Source organism: Neofelis nebulosa, chromosome 6 (genome assembly GCF_028018385.1).
Source record: "Neofelis nebulosa isolate mNeoNeb1 chromosome 6, mNeoNeb1.pri, whole genome shotgun sequence".
Classification (NCBI taxonomy): Eukaryota; Metazoa; Chordata; class Mammalia; order Carnivora; family Felidae; genus Neofelis; species Neofelis nebulosa.
The window spans coordinates 109,718,153-109,742,248 of NC_080787.1; the positions used below are offsets into that span (position 1 = coordinate 109,718,153).

Sequence of the window (24,096 nt, forward strand, 5' to 3'; positions counted from 1 at the left end):
AAATATGTGGCATGGTATTTATTTCAAGGCTCAATAAGCAAAATTGCCTAGTCGTCATGTTTACTTTGCTCTTGTAATCCAGTAGTGCCTAATGCCAGAGAGCAAGTCTGACCTTGTCAGGTCTCAGCATTTAAGCGGGACAGCTGGTTAAAGGGCGAGATGCTTAAATATTTGTTCTGAGGGCCTGAGACGCCAAGAGCTGAAGTGTCAGCTAAGCCGGATAATGATCCCACACTGTTGCCTTGCAGCTGATAAGATGAAATTATCCCTCTCATCAAATTCAGTTATTGAATGAGTGCATTTGTCGTGGGTTTAGGTTCACTGAACAGCAATATTGCCTCTTCCCCGAATTTAACCCAGTTAACCGTCTCTTGGAAGGACGGTTCCCAGCAGAAACGTTGATGAAAGACATGATTCTTTTGCGAAAGTAATAAAAAGCTCTAAGCAATAATACTTCTATTTTAAAAACCCTTAGGTTTTAAATTGACCGTATTTCACGAATGTGAGCTGTATCTTGTGAATATGCTGTATGTTCTGTCCATTTGGTTGGAACTACAGAATCGGGTGCCTGTATTTCAAGAAAAAAATACCTTGAAAATACCTTCAGATTAATAGCAATAGAAATTACATATGCACACACATATGTGTATCTACACATATATACAACATATATGTATATATCTCTGTACACACACCACATATGCATGGATGTGTACACAAATACATATATCCATGCATAAAAGTAAAAATGTTTCTATTACTTATCCATATGTTTTGTGTTTGGGATTGTGAATGCTGTGTTTGAGACTAGGGATAAAATATGAAAAATTCACAGTTCTTGCCCTCACAGGATGAAGGCCTTTATTTATGCGTGCATCTGTAAAAATTCCTACTTATTTGAGGCACATCCATCAGACTGTAACACTCCCCATTTGTTCTTTGCTTGCCTTGTACTGTGCCTTGGCCCCTTCCCTCCTGGCTCCTGGTCGTCCTCTCCATCCTGAGTCCCACATCTCCTTGGTGCCTTCAGTGTCCGATGTGTAAGCCTCACGATTCCTTGAGCTCACAAGAAAGTGTCTATCTACATTCCTACTTCACCACAGCCGTCTGCCCTCTTGGTTATATCATAATCATTATACCCAAAATGCCTCCACTCAGAAATCTCGAATTCCTCCACTCCCTGGTCATTATCTTCTTTTGTCTCACCTGCCACCCTCTCTACTTCTCTTCCATCCACCCCATGGAGATTTCGAACCCTAGATCTGCCCATGTTTTCTCAGATAATTAGTTCATTTCTTATCCATCTTCTTTCCCTATCCCTACCTTTTTTGCATCCCAAAATTAATGATCTCAACACCTATCCAGCAAAGCCTCAGTCTTAGATTAGGGTGATCATTTTCCTTTGTTTCTCCTATGCCTGGATACCCAGATGCTGCTGGAGATGGTCACACAACCTCTCTGCACGCGTGCATATGTATGTGTGGTTTGCAACAACCACAAATCCATAGAACCACCACAAGTTTAAGGTCTCCGGCCTCATCTGGGTCTTCAGCGTCACCCATCTGCCCTTTCAGTTCTTCTTCCTGTGTTCCCTTGACATCTTCAAAACTTCAGTGCAGCATTGGGCTGCTTTCACAATCCCCGACGTCCTTGCTCTCCTATCACCAACGATTGGTCTTCCCTTTTATTGACTATTCTTGACAAAACTGAGGCCATTAGTCTTGATCTCCCTCAACTCCTGCTCACTGTGTACTAACTTGTCTCCATTCAATTCTGCAAACTCTTTCCTCCAGACAGAGAGGATGAGATCTCCCTCTGTCTGCTCAAGGCAACCTCACACCCATGCCCTGGAGTCCACCTTCCTCACCTCTCCCTGGAGCTTGCTTCATCATCTTCCCCATACCTGTATCTCCAGTGGCTCTTTCTTTATAAGGGCCCTGTTCTAGCTTAGAAATAGGCTCCTTTCATTACAATAAAAATAACATTATTTTAAGTCTGTGTGTAAAAAAAAAAAAAAAGGTAATCTGTACTTACTGTTTCTACTTCTTTACCTCTTTTTTTTCTTTTTTGAGAGAGAGAGAGAGAGTGAAAGCTGCAGAGAGGGGCAGAGAGAGAGAGAGAGAGAGAGTGAGAGAGAGAATATTAAGCAGGCTCCACACTCAACACTGAGCCCAATTCAGGGCTTGATCCCAAAACTTGGGGATCATGACCTGAGCCAAAATCAAGACAGATGCTCAACTGACTGAGCCACCCAGGCACCCCATCTTTATCTACCATTTATTCTTTAATTCACTACTGTCTGCTTTCTACCCACTTCATACAGTTAAAAACTGTTCTCTCCAGGATGTTGGCTCACTCCTATTTCTTGAAATTCTCTCTTTTGCCTTCTGTGGCACCATACTTTTGTGTCCTCATTACTCCTCTCTGATAGTTCTTTTCTGCCATTTTTGTAGGTTTCTTTTCCTCCACTGCCCCTTCTTTTTTTGTCATCTCCAGGGAGTCTCAATCCTTGGTCATTCCATTTCTTACTATGTACACTCTCCTTAGGAGAGTGTACTTTAAGGAAGTGATGATGGCTCCCATAACTGAATTTCGGATTCATGCCTTACCCCTGTGTTTCAGACTTATCCAGCTGCCTCCTAGACCTCTTCATTTTGGTCTATGATCTCAAAATAACATGCCCAAACTGTAGTCAATCTTTCTCCCTAAACCTGTGGTCTTTTGTCATTGGCTTCTCTTACTTAAAATAATGTCCTTAAGGTTCATCCATGTTATAACATATGTCAGAATTTCCTTCCTTTTAAAGACTGAATATTTCATTGTATGCATATACCATTTTGTTTATCCATTCATCAGTTGATGAACACTTGGATGGCTTCCTTTTTTTGGCTGTTATGCTCCAAAGAACATTCATGCACAAGTTTTTGTGTGCCCATATATTTTCATCTGTCTTGGGCATATGCCTAAGAGTGGGATTTCTGGGTAATATGGAAACTATGTTTAACATTTTGAGGAACTGCTGGACTGTTTTCCAAAGTGGCTCCATTGTTTTACATCCCTATATGTATGACAGTTCCAGTTTCTCCACATTCTTGCTAACATTTCTAATCTTTTTTTGGATCATAACCATCCTAGTGAGCGTCAGTATCTCATTATGGTTTGATTTTTTTTTTTAATTTTTTAATGTTTATTTATTTTTGAGAGAGAGAGAGACAGAGCACAAGCAGGAACGGAGCAGAGAGAGAGGGAGACACAGAATCTGAAGCAGGCTCCAGGCTCTGAACTGTCAGCACAGAGCCTGATGCTGGACTCGAACCCATGAACCATGAGATCATGACCTGCACTGAAGTTGGACACTTAACCGACTGAGCCACCCAGGCACCCCATCATTATGGTTTGACTTTCATGTCACTAGTGGTTAATGATGTTGAGCATCTTTTTGTGTGCTGATTGAACATTTGCATATCTTTTTTGGAGAAATGTCTATATGAATCCTTTGCCCATTTTTTTTTATTGGGTTATTTGTCTTTTAATTATTGAGTTGTAAGAGTCCTTTATATATTCTAAATACAAATCTCCTATCAGATACATGATTTGAGAAAATTTTCTCCCATTCTATGGTTGTTTTTCTATGTCATTGTCATTGCTGTTGTTCATTGTCTTACTGATGTCCTTTGAAGCACAGAAGTTACTAATTTTGAGTAAGTCCAATTTCCCTGTTTTGTGGATGTGTTGTCACTTTTGCTTTTGGTGTCATATCTAAGATAGCTTTTACCAAACCCAAGGTGATGAAAAGTTATGCCTGTATTTTCTTCTAAGAGTTTTATAGTTTTAGCTCTTACATTTAGAGAACAAATAGGAGTGTCTTTATGACAGTAGCCAATTAAAATGATTGTGCAGGGACGTCTGGGTGGCTCGGTTGGTTAAGCGTCTGACTTCAGCTCAGGTCATGATCTCATGGCTCATGGGTACGAACACCACATTGGGCTCTCTGCTCTCAGCACATAGCCTGCTTTGGATCCTCTGTCCTCTTCTCTGTCTGCCCCTCCCCAGCTCGCTCTCTTTCTCTCTCTCTTTCTCTCTCTCTCTCTCTCTCTCTCTCTCTCTCTCTCAAAATAAATAAACTTAAAAAAATAGATAAAATGATTGCTCTTTACATATTTTGTGGAAGGGAAGAAGCTATGTCAAATTCCTCTGGGGTAAGAAATATATAAACAGAGTTTATCACCACGTGGGGGGATTAGGGATTATTTTTATATTCGTTCCATACTTTCCAGAAGTTTAAAATTGTTTACAGAGAACAAGTGTTGCTTTGATGATCAGAAAAATAATTCCAACATTGTTTTACAAAACGTTTACTGGCTTAGTTCACACATGTCTGAGGCTGTAACTAATATTTCAATTTCATGTGTACATTGGACCTATAAGGAACCCAAGAAAGGTCTGTGGCCCTCCAATGCTTGGAGCAAGGCCTGCCCAAAGGAAACCAGAAACAAAGCCTCTTATTGGGAAACCAGCAGAAGTTGTTTCTTTGCTCTACTTCATTTTACTTGCTTTGCTTTTTTGAAAAATTTTCATATTTTATTGTAACTTTTATCTACATATATATTAGGTTCACTAAACTGTAAGACTGTATGGCAGGAATTATATTTAGCCAAACTTCCTATGCCTAATTTTTAACACCAAGCCATACTTGCCTTGTTTTTTAAGCAACATTGAAAAACCAGCAGGCTCAAAACCTTAAAAACAACAACAACAACAACAACAACAACAACAACAACAAAACCAAAGGGTGAGGGGGACACCTGTGTGGCTCAGTGAGTTAAAGGTCCAAATTTGGCTCAGATCATGATCTTATGGTTTGTGAGTTTGAACCCCACGTCAGGCTCTGTACTGGTGATGTGGAGCCTGCTTGGGATTCTCTCTCTCTCACTTCTCTCTCTGCCCCTTCCCCACTTGCACGCTTTCTCTCTCAAAATACATAAATAAATAAAAACTTAAAAAAGGAAAGAAAGAAGAAGCAGTAGCATCAAGTTAGCTCAAGGGCAAAAGCATCTCTTTTTACATATTTGGAGCACACCTCGGCTTAGTCCAGGAAAATGGAAAAACTAGCCTCGCAGAATTATTTTCCTTTGTCAGCTCTGTAAATCAACGGAAAAGTTGAAAATCAGTGGGCATCTTCTTCACTGTTTGTGGTACCAGAATTCTATATTCTTCTGCTAAATTCATGTTATAGCAGTAAAGTTAAAATAAAAATATGTGTGTTGGGGTAAGATAAACCTGGGTGGGAAGCTCAACTTTTACACTTGCTACCAAGATATACTTGGACTGGTTATTTTACCTTCTTGAGCCTTAGTTTCCCTTTCCGAAAAGGTAATAATCATGCTTGCACACAAGGCTTTATAAACATAGTGAGTTTATGTTTAAATAAACATAAATACTTAGACAATGGTAACCATTTTTTAAAAATATTTTATTTTTAAGTAATCTCTATACTCAACATGGGGCTCAAACTCACAACCCCAAGATCAAGAGTCACATGCTCCACTGACTGAATCAGCCAGGCACCCCTAGAAAATGGTAGCCATTTTAATTAATAATAATCAAGAGTAATCGGCATTGACTGACAAAAAGAAAGAAAGATCTCTGTGCTTCAGCTACCCACTGGATTTGTTTAGGAACATCAACAGTCTACTTAGGCCAGTCTGTACACTTCATAAATAGAAATAAAGACAAATTGAGGCTCTGATACCACACTTTGCCTAGTCCCCAAATAAATTGCCCATTCAGAGCCGTGTCATCTCTGAGCCTTGCTACATAAACAGTAATCTTTTAGGGTTTATGGTCAGTCAGATAAATGTGGAAGTACTAATAACACCAAGTTCTTTTGGGAGATCAACAATCTAAGAAATGAAGATCTATGTCTAGAATCACATGTGACTTTATATGAAGGAAAGTCTAGAAAGGACACTTCAGGATGAAAAGTATTTCAGGAACAGTCTTGAGCAGGTCATTAAAAAAAAATTTTTTTTTTTTTTTTTGCCTGAAATTCTAATGGGAGATTTGAACTAGGTAACCTCTAAAGTTTCTGATTATCTTTTTAAAAAATTTTTCTTTTAATGTTTATTTTTATTTTTGAGAGAGACAGGAAGAGTGTGAGCGGGGGAGGGGCAGAGAGAGAGGGAAACAGAATCCGAAGGCCCCAGGCTCTGAGCTGTCACCACAGACCCCCAACTCGGGGCTCAAACTCACACTGTAAGATCATGACCTGAGCCAAAGTCAGATGCTTAACTGACTGAGCCACCCAGGTACCCCTAAAATTTCTGCTTTTCTAAAACTCTCTGATTTGTGTCTAGATCTTATCTTTTTTGGAAAACCATTAACTGTAGACTAAATGCAATAAAAAATGGTAAGTTGAAGAAGAAAGGGCTGTAGAGTCCAATAGACCTTGTTGAAATTCTCAACTCTCAAAAGTTTGATAATAGCAAATTTGCTAGTTATTAGAAGAACTAATGATAATATGTTGTTAAAACACAAAATGCAACTGAGTACATATGAAGATCTAATAATAAGTGATGCATGAATCAGGCAACATCTCATCTAGCAAGCAGAGATGCTCTGAGAAGTTGTACCAAATGGGAGGATTCATAGGCAGGAGGGTAGAGCAAAGGAGTTATTAACAAAACAAAAGTAAGGATGGTTTCAGACAGGTCAAGTTTCTTTGGGGAAGAAGGGACGGAAAGCGGTTTTATCATGGTGATTGCCTCACTAATGCTGATAAAGAAATTTCAGATTGACTCTTAAAAAGTCACATTTAAAAAAATTTTTTTTGATGTTTGTTTATTTATTTTTGAGTGAGAGACAGAGAAAGAACGAGCTGGGGAGGGGCAGAGAAAGAGGGAGAGAGAGAACCCCAAGCAGGCTCCACACTGTCAGCACAGAGCCCGATGTGGGACTCTATCTCATGAACTGTGAGAGCATGACCTGAGCTGAAATCAAGAGTCTGAGGCTTGACTGACTGAGCCACCCAGATGCCCCTAAAAAGTCACATTTTTAGGAGAGGTCAAAACTATAATTAAGTCTTGATTTGCCATCATGGGTGGGGAGCAAATGACTCCATTTGGGGCTTTTTTTTTTTTTTTTTTAACAATATAAAAAAGTACTTGGCACTTGTAGATGTTCAATAAATGCAAGAAAAAATTATGATTATTACTGGGACTAGGACTAATTAATATATCTGATTAATCATTACGAAAATATCACATGTTAGCAGCTGCCAAAACTATTATGATTAGAAACATCTGTTATGGAAATTTTAACATGAGGTTTTTCTAACAGAGTATCATATTAGGAGAAGCTTTGAAATATACCATGATTTGGTGCCTGGGTGGCTCAGTCAATTAAGCATCTGACTCTTGATTTTGGCTCAGGTAAAGATCTCTCGGTCATGAAATCAAGTCCCGCGTCGAGCTCCACACTGGGCATGGAGTCTGCTTGGGTTTCTCTCTCCCTCTCCCCAACTCCTTAAGAAAATTAAAATAAAATAAAATCTACCATAATTCACATCACATGTCTTCCCGGGATAAATAAATATATGGTACAAAATCAACCCACTTTGAAAGTGTTAATCATGCAATTGTTATTACAAAAGGGCTCAACTGCATAATTAAATCAAACATTTAAAACCTGTAGCTAGTAAGGCATAAAATTTTGCTCTGAAAATTTTAGCAATTGAATTCTAAAGCAGATTGAAAATTTTTGTGAAGTTTTACCAAGCTGAAGAAAATCTGGAACAATTCCTCTTTCTGCCTAGAGATGATCTTACTCTAAGAACAAAATACCAAGAATTACATCATTCAGAAGAAGACCTAGATGGCAAGCTAGGAGGTTGACAGATATGCGGAGAGGAGAGGGGTACTTGAACTTGCAACCTATGGAGAAAGCATATCAGATTTGATCATTTCTTTTTTTTTTTTTTTTTTTTTTTTAAATTTTTTTTTTTTTTTTTAACGTTTATTTATTTTTGAGACAGAGAGAGAGACAGAGCATGAACGGGGGAGGAGCAGAGAGAGAGGGAGACACAGAATCGGAAGCAGGCTCCAGGCTCTGGGCCATCAGCCCAGAGCCCGACGCGGGGCTCGAACTCACGGACCGCGAGATCGTGACCTGGCTGAAGTCGGACGCTTAACCGACTGAGCCACCCAGGCGCCCCGATCATTTCTAAAATCTAGGACAAGAGTAGCATTAGATCTGGGGTATATGCATGAATGGAATCTTTGTTCTACAGAGATCGAGACACGTGTATCCTGTTTGTTTCTTCATGGATCTTTTGCATCAATGAAGTACAGTTTGAACAATAGGGGAATATGGAGGCTAGTTTTTCAAATTATAACATAGTTGAAATGTTTCTCTAATAGGCCCATCTTAGTGATAGCAGTGTCTAGGACATTTAAAATTTTTATGGTTAATGCTTAAAATTTTTTAATGTAATTTATAACTTAAAAATATATAAACAATGCAAAATGAAGATAATGAAAACCTCTAGTAACCTTGCACTGTAGAGTTAGCAGCTGCTAATAGTTTGGTGAAAGATTTCCAGATTGTTCCCATTTGGGGCTATTATAAGATGATGCCACAAAGAACATCCTGCTTCATAAATCATTGTGCAACTAGTAAGTACTTCTGGCTAGAAATAAGCTTGCTGGTCAGAGAATGTACAGCAAAAGTTGACCAATATAAAAAAAATTTTTTTTAGTGTTTATTTTTGAAGGAGAGAGAGAGAGACAGAGCATGAGTGGAAGAGGGGCAGAGAGAGAGAGAGAGAGAGGGAGACACAGAATCCAAAGCAGGCTCCAAGCTCCAAGCTGTTAGCACAGAGCCTGATGCAGGGCTCAAACCCACGAGCTGTGAGATCATGACCTGAACTGAGGTCAAGACACCGAACCAACTGAGCCACCGAAGCACTCCAAAAAGTTGGCTAGTATTATGTCTACCAATAGTGTGTAAAAGTGCTTAACATATTTTTAATATCCTTCATGTTAGCAATCATGAATAAAACTAGTCAGGACCTGGGGTGCATGCCTGGCTTAGGAGGAGGAGCATGTGACTCTTGATCTTGGGGTTGTAAGTTTGAGCCCCACGTTGGGAGCAGAAATTACTTGAAAATAAAATCTTCAAAAAAAAGTAGTCAGAACCTGAGTTTCCATCCTTTTCTAAAAAATAATTTTAAAGAGGTCCTGAAGGGAAATCTGAAGTATCATTAGTATTGAATGACAACTGCATTTCATTGTGTACGGGGTTTTTTTTCCTCAGTAATCTTAATTTTCTATTTTTCTCTCCATACCTGCTTTTTTTTTTTTTTGTAGCTGTCTAGCTTCACCCGAATGTTGGCTCTAGAAGATTTTATTCTGCTGGCCAGTGGAACAGAGTCAGTAGAAAATGATACTTTCAAAACTCTGAGTACCTTGAAGACCTTGGAACTCTGGAAAAATAAGTTAAGACGAGTCCCCAGGGTTCTGCCAGCCAGTCTTGAAGTGTTAAAACTAAATGAGAATTCAATAAATGTCCTACACGGATCTGATTTTGAAGGACTGAAGAAATTAAAAATCCTTGAACTTAAAAACAATCTGATCTCTTCTCTCTCTCCCAGCACACTCTCTTCTTTGATCAGTTTGCAGAGTTTGATGTTGGATGGCAACATTATCGAATCTGTAGCTGGACCACTGGTACTTCCCCACCTGAAAAGTATGAGCCTGGAGAATAATAAACTGCATCTTATACCAGCTAGCTTCTTTGCTTCTCTTCAGGCTTTGCAATTTCTCAGTGTCAGTGGTAATTTTCTGACTAAAATTCCTATTAATCTGCCCAAATCCCTGCTCTCTTTAAAAATGGAGAGAAACCAGCTCAAAGTGGTAAGGTTTCGAGACATGAGACACTTGGAGAATCTTTCCCACCTTTATCTGTCAGAAAACTCACTCTCCTCCATTGATGGGGCACAGATCCTTGCGAATTTAACTACTCTTGAGTTGTCCCAAAACCAGGTTCAGATGTTGCCCCTTAAACTACCAGCAAGGCTACAAAAACTAGATATTAGCAATAATCTGATTCAGAGAGTTACAGCCCAAGATTTCCAGGACCTCCGAGACTTGAAACACTTGTTTCTGGACAACAACATTGTCAGCTTGTTCGAAGCTGGAGCCCTGCAGATGTGTTCCCAGCTCTCCAACCTGGCCCTGGAACAGAACCTGCTGTTGTCTATACCTCTAAGGTAAGGGAGAGTTCTCACTTATGTTGACTCCTTTTAACGTTTTCTGAAGATTGGGGCAATTAAGCACAGCATACAAGCAAGGAAAACAGAGCAAACACAAATGATCTGATCAAGGCTATCCAAGGGTTCCAGGGTAGAGGTTTTAGACGGGCTTTTGGAATCCCCAGCCCTCTAACTGAATCTGCACTAACTTAATTGCTCTCACCTGTCAGACAAGACACCAACAGGGGCGATCTGTATTTGAAAATATACGACGCCACTTTGGCGGAGTATGCTAACAAACATAATATGGGGATGATATTTGTAAAAATGTATTTTGGTTTTTAAGCATGTGGCCTGAGATCCAGCAACAGGTACACAGCCACTAGCGAAGCAAGGGTATGTAAAAGAAATGAGAGGGAAGTGTAGTAAAATATTTTTAAAAGCATTGAAATAGTAGCTATGAAAAAAATCAGAAGTGTATAATCTCATCTTGTATTTACTTGGAATTCTGTTTTTGGGAGACTCGTTTTCTTCTCAGGGCTGTGATCTTTAAAGGACTTAATCCTGGTTCTGCTTCTATCTGTGTCTGCCTCTGGGTGTGTGAGTCCATTTGGGGTGTCTTACCTTGTGTTCTCAGTTGTCTCCTCAGTTCTCTCTCTCACAAACATGCATACACACACACTCCTGCACATATGGACACAAACACATACATATCCTCATACTCTGACACTTAATTTCTCTTTCCAAATATCCCTCCCTCTGTGCCCGACCCACCATCCTGTTCCCCCACCCAGTCATAGCTATGACTAATGTACATGTTGACATTAATTGATGCTTTTTATGTAAACTTTATTACATGTTCTACATTTGTAAAGTAGATAATAAGGTAGAAGAATAAAGCCCTATTATTCTCTTAAAAAGATGTTATGTTATTTATTATATGTGCCTATCAGTGGACTCGTTTTCCTTTTGGTGCTTTATAGGAAAAAAAGGCATCTTGCTCTGTTGATTATCATTATCAAATTGCTTGTAATTAATATACCAACTTCTGGCTTCTGTAAGACCCTATGGCACTCAATTTACTTATCTGCATTGCTAGTTACAATAAACAACTTTTTTTATGAATGAAAAAGGGAAAAATTGTCTTTGATACGTACAGATGTTCATTTTTTCTTTAAAAAGATTTTTTTAATGTTCATTTTTGAGAGAGAGAAAGACAGACAGAGTGAGCACGAGTGGGAGAGGGGCAGAGAGAGGAAGTCACAGAATCCGAAGCAGGCTCTAGGCTCCGAGCTGTCAGCACAGAGTCCGACACGGGGCTTGAACTCACAGACTGTGAGATCATGACCTGAGCTGAAGTCAGACACTTAACCGACTAGCCACCCAGGCTCCCCCAGATGTTCATTTTTTCTAGTTGAAAAAAAGAAGTTTGTTATATAGTATGGTAACTGTACCCAATGCAAAACATGAAAAAATGATTTATCCAATGGAAATCAAGATTTTAAAATACATATTCAGGGTTATTTGAAATTAAGCAATTTCTTTTAATGTATAAGCATATGCATACATACAATTAATTTACTTCAACAAATAAGTTTTGAGTGTTTTCCTTGTGCCAGGCACTTTACCAGGCACTTGAGATACACCAGTGCAACAGAAATAAAACTTCTTGTTCTATACAGCTTAAATTCTAGCAGGGAAAGAGTAACCATAAACACAAGGTGTACGTATATAACATTTACATGGTGTTAGGTGTTATAGTTAGCAACAACAAAAAAGGGTGGCTGGTTGCCATTTGAAATAGGGTAAGCATGGTAACCCTCACGAAAATGTAAGCTTTGAGCAAAGACTGGAAGGAGGTGAGGGATTTAGCTGTGAAGCTGTTTGGGGGTGGGGGTGGGGGAGGAAAGTGTTCTAGACAGAAGAGCCGATACAAAAGCCATAAAGAACATGCCTGCAGTGTGTCAAGACTCTAATACTTGTAATTTCAGTCATTTCTCTACTGTATTTCAAGCCTTACTTTCTATCACTATATGCCCCTTTTCCAAGAAAAAACAAATCACATATAGACTAAAAACTCATGAAAGAGATTGGGGAATGACTCTCTTGTCAAGGATTCTCAGTGGGCTGTAACAGCCATGGCAAAACTGTGAATCCAGGGGACTTCTCTATTCAGGTAGCTTTTAGAAAGCATTTGGCTAAGTAATCCTGCTAAGTTTAATGAGTGAAAAGTAGCTTAATTATTTACTCCCGCCAGGGCATTTGTGTGTTTAATAAGTGACTACAGAAAGCACAACGCTTTTACCCAATGGAGTGTATAATAGAATTGCAAGCCTGAGCTAGCCATAATTCTTAAATCTGACTCCACATTACAATTATCTGGAGAACTTTAAAAAAGCATACTTAGGCCCAGACCTCACTTCAAGCCAATTAAAGCAGACACCCAAGAGTTTTTGCCCAGGCATCAGCATTTTTAAAAAGCTCCCAAGATCAATCTAATGTGCAGCCAGGGTTGAGAAGTAATGGGCAAGAACAATGGGGCAAAGGACATGAGATGAGACTGGGCTTTTCCTATGAGGATTAACTTAAGCATCACAGCTATCTACTTTGTCAAAGAACTTGGCCAGCTGTGAGAGCAATCTGCTTCTTGTGGAAAGTGATTTTTAAATTCTCCATCACCCCCCACCTCCCCAGCTTTTCTTTGAATTGGAAAGTGTGAATGACCCAGAAAAGGTTCTCTGTGGTTTTCCTCCCATAAAGCATTAAAACACAGTACGATCTGTTTTGTTTTTTTTTTTAATTTCTGAATGTTAAGACTTTTATCCACAAGCTTAAAACAGGCACTTTTTATTCTCATGGGTTTTATTCATACACAAAATTGTACTTTTAAATTCAGTTTTGTATTAATAAACTATAAACACAGGCAACCTGTTACTAGTTGCTAACCTAACCTAATTTGTTGCTTAGTTGCTAGCTATGTATCCTACCACAAATCACAAACCCCTTCTTTTGCCGACCATCCTCCATTCTACATTGTACCAAGGAAGTAACAGTGGATGTTTTCAGGTGCACATATATTCAAATATCTACTACTTTTGCCTCAATACATTATTCGAAATAGAAAATAATACCTAGGGGCTTCTGGGTGGCTCATTCAAACATCCAGCTTCTGCTCAGATCATGATCCCACGATTCGTGAGTTCAAGCTCCACGATGGGCTCCGAGCTGACAGCTTAGAGCCTGGAGCCTGCTTCAGATTGTGTCTCCCTCTCTCTCTGCCCCTCCCCCACTTGTGATCTCTCTCTCTCTCTCTCTCTCTCTCTCTCTCTCTCTCTCTCTCTCAAAAACAAATTAATAACCATTTAAAAAAAAGAAAAAATAATACCTAACATAACATTAAATACTGACTAAACCAGCAGTGAGTTCATATATGCATGTTATTTCCGATTACTCTTTACAACAAACCTGCGAATGTACGTACATTTTTTAAACTATTATTTTACAGATTACAACATTAAGGTTAGGAGGTATCAAGAAACTTGCTCAAAATCGCATCGTCAGTAAGTGGTGGAGTCAAGATCAAACACAGTAGTCTAACTCCAGAGTCAGGGAATTTTAGCCACCACGCGAGATTTACCCACCTCTGAGATTTACTCTGCTATAAACAATGTATTATACTACTTAAAACTTAGAATGCCCAAGACCTGGGTCTCACTTTTGCTGCTTTTCATTTCACCAATCTGTAGCTCAGTGAACAAATATAAGTCACATCACCTTTTATTTATCCACAATTTGGATAATTCAAATCCAGAATAGCTTTCTACAACCTAACACAGGCATAGCATTTTACCTTACTTACACTCAGGTGCCATCTACTGGTAAAATGGGGTGTACCCCTTTTTACTTTAAAAAGCCACAGACCCAAAGAACAAACAGCATTTTTAGAAACATGTTTGTCTTAAAATCAGGGAAACTTTTTGAGCATAAATCAGACTTATAAAGACAAAGTATATCAAAGCAATAAATGACTGCCCTAAGTTCACAAAATCAGGACATTAGTGATTTCTCTTACAGTGTCATTTTGGTTATAATGTCCATAGAAACACAGAAGAAAAAAAAAAAAGGAAGAGCAGGTATAAGTTTTAGATACCCACCCTAGAACTGTTCATTATATTTGTTTAAAAGAAAACTTGGCTTTCTCATTTTCATTAGCTAACATTTATTATGTGACTTCTGTGTACTAGGCACTTTCATCTATAGGGTGGAAAATCAGAAACTTTAAGCCAAATAACTTACCTGAAGTTGCGTACTGGCAAAAAGAATGGCCAAAGTTAGAACTCAAGTCTTAATTAGTAGACTGGACTCTTTGGTTTACTTTATCATATCTTTCCTCAATTTCTCTCCCTTGTACTCTGAAGGGTAATAGTGTCTTGCTTACTGCTACACCATCTGCTAATAGTCCATATTTCCTTGGGGGAAAAAGCTATACGTAAGATTTTCTGTATAACTTTTAGGGATGTACCTTATGTCAGTTGGTATGTACATAAAATACATTGTCTTGGGGACTGACTTCAAATTAAATTTAACTATCAAACTGTTGGCGCTCCTGGGTGGTGCAGCCAGTTAAGCGTCAGACTCTTTTTTTTTTTTTTTCCAATATATGAAATTTATTGTCAAATTGGTTTCCATACAACACCCAGTGCTCATCCCAATAAGCGTCCAACTCTTGATCTCAACTCAGGTTCCTGAGTGCAAGCCCCGCATTGGGCTCTGCACTGATGGCCCAGAGCCTACTTGGGATTCTGTCTCTCCTTCTCTCTGCCCCTCCCCCACTTGTTCCTCTCTCTCTCTCTCTCTCTGTCTCTCTCTCTGTCTCTCTCAAAATACATAAAATTTAAATAAAATAAAAAATAAATGTTATATAAATTTAACTATCAACTGTTAAAATGAAAGAAGTGATTTTTCCCTGGTAAGTTCATCTACTTTTTAAGGTAAACTTTATTCCAACTAAGGCGACAACACTTTAAATAAATAATCAAAATCACAAATACTTATATATGTATATTCACTGTACAGTGTAGGATATTAACATAAAATATACAATCATCATATAACCGGGACCACCACAATAAATGTCACTGAATACTAAAAGACATGAGTGCACACTCAGGGGGTTCACACTCTATGGAAATAGCATCTGGAAATAGGAGAATATGAAGCTGTTGAGTAGCAGAAAAATTTTCAGGTTCACAATTGGGCTTCTTTTTTTTTTTTTTTTTTTTTACTTTTTATCAATAAGCATTAGCATGACATTTTTCACATTGGTATCCACAGTGAAAAACTTTTTTTTTCCTGATTATAGAGCAGTACCTGTTCAAGACTGAAAACTTCATTTGTTGAAAAATGAAATATCAGGGGTGCCTGGGTGGCGCAGTCGGTTAAGCGTCCGACTTCAGCCAGGTCACGATCTCGCGGTCCGTGAGTTCGAGCCCCGCGTCAGGCTCTGGGCTGATGGCTCGGAGCCTGGAGCCTGTTTCCGATTCTGTGTCTCCCTCTCTCTCTGCCCCTCCCCCGTTCATGCTCTGTCTCTCTCTGTCCCAAAAATAAATAAAAAACGTTGAAAAAAAAATTAAAAAAAAAAAATGAAATATCATCCAAGAATTGCTCAACAAGAGCCTATGTCTAGACATAATTTGTTTTTATGTATTTGAGATCATTTAATTTTGTTTTTTTTTCTATTTTTTCCATTGAACATTATAGAGTATTTTTCTCTCCCTTTACCCTTTCTACTTTTTCTGAGTATCACTATGGACCTAAGGAATCTTAATTTTTTCAGTGTGTTATGATCATTTCAAGTTGCTAGTCTCTTTTGATTCTCAAATTGCTCTAAATTTGTCTAGTGGGTGCCCCTCCAAGGTGGTCCCTGTGTTCATGAGACCCGATTCCATTATTTCTCTTAAAATTTTTTTTAATGTTTATTTATTTTTGAGAGAGAGAGAGCTGGTGAGCGAGTGAGTACATGTGTGCCTGAGAGCTAGGGAAGGGCAGAGAGAGAGGGAGAGAGAGAATCCCAAGTAGGCTGTGCACTGTCAGGGCAGAGCCCAATGCAGAGCTTGATCCCACAAACCGTGAGATCATGACCTGAGACGAAATCAAGTGTCTGGTGGTGCTCCTCCATTATTTCTCTTTTTTAAAAATTGAGGTCAAATACACATACAACTTGCTTAACCATTTTTAACTGTCCAGTTCAGTAAAATACCTTCTTATTGTTATGTAATTGGTCTCCAGAACTTTTTCATTTTGCAAAACTGAAACTCCACACTCATTAAGCAACTCCCTGTTTCCCCCTCTCCCAGCCTCTGACAACCACCATTATACTTTCTGTTTCTATGAATTTGACTTCCCTAGAAATCTCATATAAGTGGAACTATAGTAGTTGTCTTTTTTGTGCTAGGCTTTTTTCGCTTAGCATAACGTCCTCAAGGTTTATCCATGTTGTAGAATGTATCAGAATTGCCTTTGGTTTTTTTGTTTTGTTTTGTTTGTTTTTTGTTTTGGTTTTTTTTCATTTTTTAGTTTGTTTTTTAATGTTTTTTAATGTTTATTTATTTTTGAGAGAGAGAGAGACAGAGTGTGAGCGGGGGAAGGACAGAGAGAGGGCGACAGAATCCAAAGCAGGCTCCTGGCTCTGAGCTGTCAGCACAGAGCCTGACACGGGGCTTGAATTCATGAACTGAGCTCATGTCAGGGCACTTAACCTACAGAGCCACCCAGGTGCCCCGGAATTTCCTTCCTTTGTAAGGCTGACTATTCCATTATATGTACATCTTGTATTTTGCCTATCAATTCATGGTCAATGTACATTTGGATTGCTTCCACATTTTAGCTATTGTGAATTTAATATGGGTGAATAACATGTAAATAATGTACAAGATTATTTAATATGTAAATATCTCTTTGAGACCAATCATGCTTTCAATTCTTTTGAGTATGTACCCAGAAATGGAATTGCTGGATCATGGGGTAATTCTATTTTTAATTTTGGGGGGAAGCACCATACTGTTTTCCATAGCGACTATACCATTTTACATTGCCTCCTACAGTGCACAAAGGTTCTAATTTCTCCATATCCTCATCAACACTTGTTATATTCTGGATTTTTGATAGCAGCCATGCTGATGGATATTGCTTATCTTTGAATATGTCATTGCATCCTGGCTCAGATGTTCTAGCTTACCTTGCTCCAGACATAGAATAAGCCATTTCTCTAAGAAGCCTTGCTTCTTTTAAGTGGAAACTGGAATTCTGAAATTAAGATCTGGGTGTTCAGTGTGCTATGCTATTGGAATAGCATTACCATTAGAGTGTAACTTTATTTCTAGATCCTTCCAGTATGCAGAATTAGGAAATATGTATTTTTAAGCTATGAATTCATACTAAAATCTCCAATTCACATTTAACATTAGAGGGTTTTTCTTATTTTATATTTGCATATCTTCTTTTACAATGAAATCTTGGTTCCTAATGATATGAATACACTTACTGATTTGTTTTGTATTAGAGCATTCATTTAAAAAGTTTCAAAATTTCATTACTAGGTGGTGTTAATAATAAGCATGCTAAGAGAAGTTTCCTTGCAGATCCTTTTGTCCCTAGTGTCTAAGGCTTAGATATATCCACCAAGGATATTTAGTCAGAGTACTTTTTCTTTCCTTTATGGGTCATACACCAACATAAACATTGATTAATTAGATATGTTTGTTTCTGTTTGTATTCAGTTTTAGGGCTTGTTTTTGCTTTACCATTTTTGTTTTGTGAACATGTAAAACATTAACATGATTCAAAAGTTAAAACCATATGCAAACACTTCCTATAAGTAACCAGTTTTATTCACTTCTGGTTTATCATTCTTTTTTCCCCCAAACATAAGCAAATATATGGACATGTATTTTTATTTCCCTCTTACACATACTGTACATACTATTCTACTTTTTGCTTTTTCCCCTTAACCATACTTTCTGGAAATCATTTTGTAGTAATTCATAGGAATGAGTCCCTTCCTTTTTAAAGACTGCATAGTAGTTTTTTACTGTTGTATTTGGTTGTTTCCAATCATTTTGTATTATAAGTAATACCATAATAAACACATATATGCTGTTTTATATTTGTGAACCGTATATGTAGAAGTGAGATTTCTGGGTTGAAGGGTGAATACACAGGTTATTTCTTTAGGCTTTGCTGAATTCTCCTCCATAGGGGCTATGCTACTTTAGTCTCTGTGTATGAGAATGTCTGCTCCTTCACAGCTTTGCCCACAGAATGTGTTGCTAGAAATTAAGATTTTTACCAATCTGGTAGGTGAGAAATGGCATCTCTCTGTGGTTTTATTTTTCATTTCTCTATTTTGAGTATGGTTGAAGACTTCAGGGCTTTGCTTTTCTGTGGTTTGGTTTTTCTTTTAGTTTATTTTGAGAGAGAGAGAGAGCTCATATGGGCTAGAGGTAGAGAGAGAGGGAGACACAGAATCTGAAGCAGGCTCCAGGCTCTGAGCTGTCAGCACAGAAACCGATACAGGATTTGAATTCGCGAGCTATGAGATCATGACCTGAGCTGAAGTTGGACAGTTAACCGACTGACCCACCAGGTGCCACACTTTGTCTGGGTTTTAAGGTGCAGATATTTTCCCCCAGTTTATAATTTATCTTCTGACTTTGCATATGTCTTTTGCTATACACAATTTCTTTTTTTTTTAATTATGTTTAATGTCATTGATTCATTGATCTTTTATAGCTTCTGGATTTTCAAGCCATAGTTAGAAAAGCTTTCTCATAGAATTAGTACTTCAAAAATGATTTAAGTATATGATTTTTATTGTCACATAAGTTTATTATCTCTTAATTTACATATTAGGAGACATTAGTCTATCCTTTTTTTGCTGTTATAAGTATAATTAAATATGTGACAAACATGTTTGCAAATAAATCTGTTTGCTTCTGTTATCTCCTAGTTGAAAGGTATGACATTATTTAAATTTGATACATAGTACCAAATTGTTTCAAAAATGGTACCAATTTAAACTCCCACCAATAGAGTTTAAGTTCTTACCTTACAACCTCTTCAGCAGCAATAAATATAAAAATTTAAAACCAGGGTGCCTGGGTGACTCTGTCGGTTAAGCACCTGGGTCTTGATGATCTTTTGATTTTGGCTCAGGTCATGATCTTATGGTTTCATGAGTTTGAGCCCCACATCGGGCTCCTCACTGTGGGTGCCCACCCTCTCTCTCAAAATAAATACACATTAAAAAAAAATTAACCAAAGCCATGTTCTAATTTCATACATAAAACATTGCATCACTTTTTCATTGCCTTTTATATTCATGAAGAAAAACACTTTTTCATGTTTTTATTCAATACTTTTTTTCTCTTATAAATTATGGATTCGTGGCCTTTGCCACCTAAAAAATTGGGAACTTTTTTTCTTATCAATTTGTTTCTGTGATCCTATTTGACAACAAAAGAAATTAAAGAATTTTATGGCTAGGAACCAGAAAACTCAGAGGGTTAGAAAACAAGACCTATGAGAAAGGGTTAAAGACCTATACATAAGACTTAATTTTTCAAAACAAGTCTTGTTTTCTAGCTTCAAACAGGACATGGTGGTACAGAAAAGGCTGGTGTTGCTCAGTCCGGGTTGCCTAGGTAGTTATGGAATGTTGATCATGGCTTCCTCTCACATCCTGTTTCCATACTTTTGCAGGCTTCCAGGGACCTTAGCCAGGCTGGACCTCAAAGGCAATGCCATCCAGGATATTACTGAGAGGGACCTCAAGGATCTGAAGCAGCTTCAGGTTCTAAACCTTAGGAATAACAAGATTTCTGCCTTAGACCTCAAAGCCTTGGAGGGGTTGCCTCGTCTCAGACATCTGTATCTGGATGGAAATCCGTGGAATTGTACCTGTAGTCTCATAAGAGCAAGGGAGATCCTGAAGGCCAAGGGCACAGATGTGAAGGGGGGACAATGTGCTGCACCAGCAGAACGACAAGGGGAAAGCTGGATGTCCTCCAAGAAGATCATGAGACAATGTGAGCATCAACTACATCTAACCGAGAAAAACAAAGAAACCAAAAAGAAATCAAAACCAGAAGAGCACTCCAGCATCAGAATCAACATGGATGATGATTATTATGATTATGAAATAGATTAAGTATGAGCTTTGCCTACAGGTTAGAAAAAAATTTTTTTCTAATAGACTTCATTTTAGAGCAATTTTAGGTTCATAGCGTAGTTGAGACCAAGATATAGAGAGTACCCATATACCCCCTATCTCCACACATGTATAGACTCCCCCATTGCAAAATCCCCCTTCAAAGTGGAACATTTATTACAATTGATGAACCTACATTGACACATCATCATCAACTGAAGTCCATAGTTTATGTGAGGGTTCACTCTTGGAGGCATACATTCTGGGGACCTGGACAAATGTATGACAACATGTGTCCATCATAAGAGTGGCAGAGTAGTTTCACTGACTTAAAAATGCTCTGTGCTCCAGATGAAGTTTTATAGCATTCAATCTCTTAAGCAGAAATATACAATAAATTTAGATACGCAAGAGTCTTTTTTGTAAGTTTTTTTTTTTTTAAAAGAATGAAATCAGAGGGGCACCTGGGTGGCTCAGTCAGTTAAGCGTCTGACTTAGCTCAGGTCATGATCTCACGGTCCGTGAGTTCGAGCCCCGTGTGGGGCTCTGGCTGAGGCTCAGAGCCTGTGCTCAGAGCCTGGAGCCTGCTTTGGATTCTGTGTCTCCCTCTCTTTCTGACCCTCCCCCATTCATGCTCTGTCTCTCTCTGTCTCAAAAATAAATAAACATTAAAAAAATAATAAAAAAAAAAAGAATGAAATCAGAGTTGAAGTAAATTGAGGTGGGGGGAGGAAAGGAGAAAGGGACAATGGTAAGAAGATATAAGATTCCTTCCACTTAAAAGGTAATTAGTGTTTTATACTGAAATTTACACAAATAATAATGCCAAATAAATTGCCATCTCACTAACTTCCTGCAAAAAGAGTAGCTCATTTTTCACATAAGATGTTGACTTTTGTATATGAAGCTGATGCCTGCAGATCTACACTACTGGCTTTTGACTGTAAGCAATAGAGACATACTCCAACTTAAGCCAGCAAGAAAGTATTAGAAAGATTGGGAATAGCCCACAGAATCAAAGGAAAACTGAAGAATCTGGGAAGAACAGGGATTAGAACTGCTCCAGGGCCCCAGACAGAATGATGTAATGGAGAGGCCCTCAGCTTCTTCGAGGTTCTCTGTGCAGAATGAAGAGCTCTTGCTATCACCAGTGTTCGCTTCCCTCTTCTCAAGAGTCCTATCCTCAGAAGGAGAGGCTAATTGGCTTAACTTGGGTCACATGTTCATCCCTGCTAAGGGACAGTAGGTCTTGTGGGACAGTCTTATCAAGACCAAAGGGAAACCAAAAAAAGGGAAAGATAAACTGTCACCTTAAATATTACAGATGTCCCTATAATGGCCTCCCTGAAAAGAGTTGTGTTTTGAGTTACAGTCTGTTTTCCCTGAGTTGACCACAATCCCACACTGCCTTCCTTTTGATGAACTGCATACTTTTGAGAATTGCCTGTCTGGTCATAGAGGTGTGACTGTAGAATAATTTTTTTCAATCAGTATTTTTTCTATCAATCTACTAGCAATCTTTTTCTATAAATCTACTTGTAAATAAAATCTACAGGCATATAAATCTGAAACCCCATCTAAATTGGCTCCTTTCCTAATTAGTAAGATTTACCTATTGCAGCATTTTACAAAGACTTCCATCAAAATCCTTCTAAAGGCAGAGAAAGGAAATAGTAGAGATTGAGTGGATGAGTAATATGCCCACCAGAAGCTTGAACTTTCACCAAAGTGTCATGTTTTAAAATTTTGTGCAGAATTTGTATTACTTGCTTTATGTCCACATTTTCTTCTCCCAAAATCTTTATGAAATTGACATTCCTTGGAAAAGAGCCCTATTTTTATTGTGGCTTCTAGAACTCCTTGGCATAGTGACAGGTTTCCCAACAACATAAAGCACAGAAGTACAGAAATAAAGGAACTCTTACGTGATTTTCCTTGTTATGGTGTGGGTTTCAACTCTTGTGATGTGTCTGACCTATAATTCTAAGAAAAACCAGTGATTTGTGATATGTAATAATATATACCCACTACCATTGCCTGGGTATTAATAATCAGAATTTCCAAGCTATGAGGGCCTTGAGAAAGAATCTTAGCCTTTTACAGATGTGAGAGCCAGTCTCATAGGGGTGAAGTCACTGTCAGGTTCACGAACATAGAAACTGGCAGAACTAGGGGTGTGCCTGGGTGGCCCAGTCAGTTAAGCTTCTGAGATTTCGGCTCAGGTCATCATCTCATGGTTCTTGGGATTGAGCCCCGCATTGGGCTCTGAACTGACAGAGAGGAGCCTGCTTGGGATTCTCTCTCTCTCTCCCTCTCTCTCTGCCCCTCCCCCACTCTCTCCATCAAAATAAATAAATAAACTTAGAAAAAAGAAAGTGGAAGAACTGGAACTTGATTGCACCTGGGTTTTTTGTTTTTGTTTTTGTTTGTTTTGTTTTGTTTTTTTACTTCCATTCAATACTCCTACTACAGAATTTGCTGTAAGATTCACTTAGGACACACTTTACTCACAATGTCCAGAATAGTAAAACGTTCCATAAAGTATGTGTATTTATTTGCTCTGGTGGCCATAACAAAATACTATGGCTAGGTGGCTTAAACAACAGAAATTCATTTTCTCACAATTCTGGAGGTTTAGAAAGCCCAAGATTAAGATGTCATCAGGGTTGATTTCTAGTGAGGCCTCTCTTCCTGCGTTGTAGACCACTGTCTTCTTGCTGTGTGCACACACATGGAAAAAGAGAGATCTTTCCTGTCTCTTCTTGTAAGGATACTGGTCCTATTGGATTAGGGCCCCACCCTTAAGACCTCATTTAATGTTAATTATCTCCCTAAAAGTCCTATCTCCAAATCCAATCATATTGGGGGTTAGGGCTTAACATAAGGATCTTGGGGGACACAATTTAGTCCATAATAGTATATATATATATATAGATATATATATATATAGATATATCAGTATATATGTATATATATATCTATATATATATCTATATATATACTGATCTACTTACCTATTTACCTATACTATCTATCTCAGTTTGGGGTTCTTGATTAAGTTTATTGATATCTTTACAGAAAAAAGAAAAAGAAATAAGAAAAAGGAAAGAGTGGGGAGAACAAAGTAGAAAAGGATCAGGAAATTTTAAGGCCCAATTATCGCACATTTATACTTACGTAGAGATTTTTAAAAATCAGATATTTAGTTGCTAATCTGAGAAGACAGCTAGCGGGCAAGGTTGAGATATAAGGCAAGTGAAACTTAGAAAGAAGAGTGAAATATAGATTGTGAGATAATGCTTCATGATCCTGGAAGACAGGTGTAGGTTGAGTGTTTTGGATTTGGAGAAGGGGCAGTCATCCTGGGCACAAGGGTACATTTAATATCTGAAAAAAGGGATTACTTTGTGTTAGATAAGGAAAAGGGGAGATTAATGTCCAGAGACTAGTTTTTCCTTTTACCTTTTAGTGCCATTGTTTCCTCATCTGTAAAATGGGGATTGTAGTATACCTCCTAGCGTTCTTTTGAATTAAACCTATATGGAAGAAAAACATTTCCTTAATTGCCCCCATAATTTGAAAATCCTCTTGTCTCTCCAAATGGAGACATTGTTCTATACCTCAGAGGCCAATCACACAG

The 24,096-nt window shown here is 38.2% G+C and overlaps 1 protein-coding gene across 5 annotated transcripts in view; it reads left to right on the forward strand.

Annotated features, from left to right (window-relative positions):
* LOC131514758 (nephrocan-like) overlaps positions 1-20,869 on the forward strand; it is a 31,853-nt gene extending 10,984 nt beyond the window's left edge. For all 5 annotated transcript variants that reach the window (XM_058735087.1, XM_058735086.1, XM_058735090.1 and 2 more), the window contains 2 exons: positions 9,366-10,267; positions 20,009-20,869. In XM_058735087.1, coding sequence (XP_058591070.1) covers positions 9,366-10,267; positions 20,009-20,456 — 1,350 coding nt within the window. In that variant the 3' untranslated portion in view covers positions 20,457-20,869. The remainder of the gene's footprint in view (positions 1-9,365; positions 10,268-20,008) is intronic.
* The last annotated feature ends 3,227 nt before the right edge of the window (positions 20,870-24,096 follow it).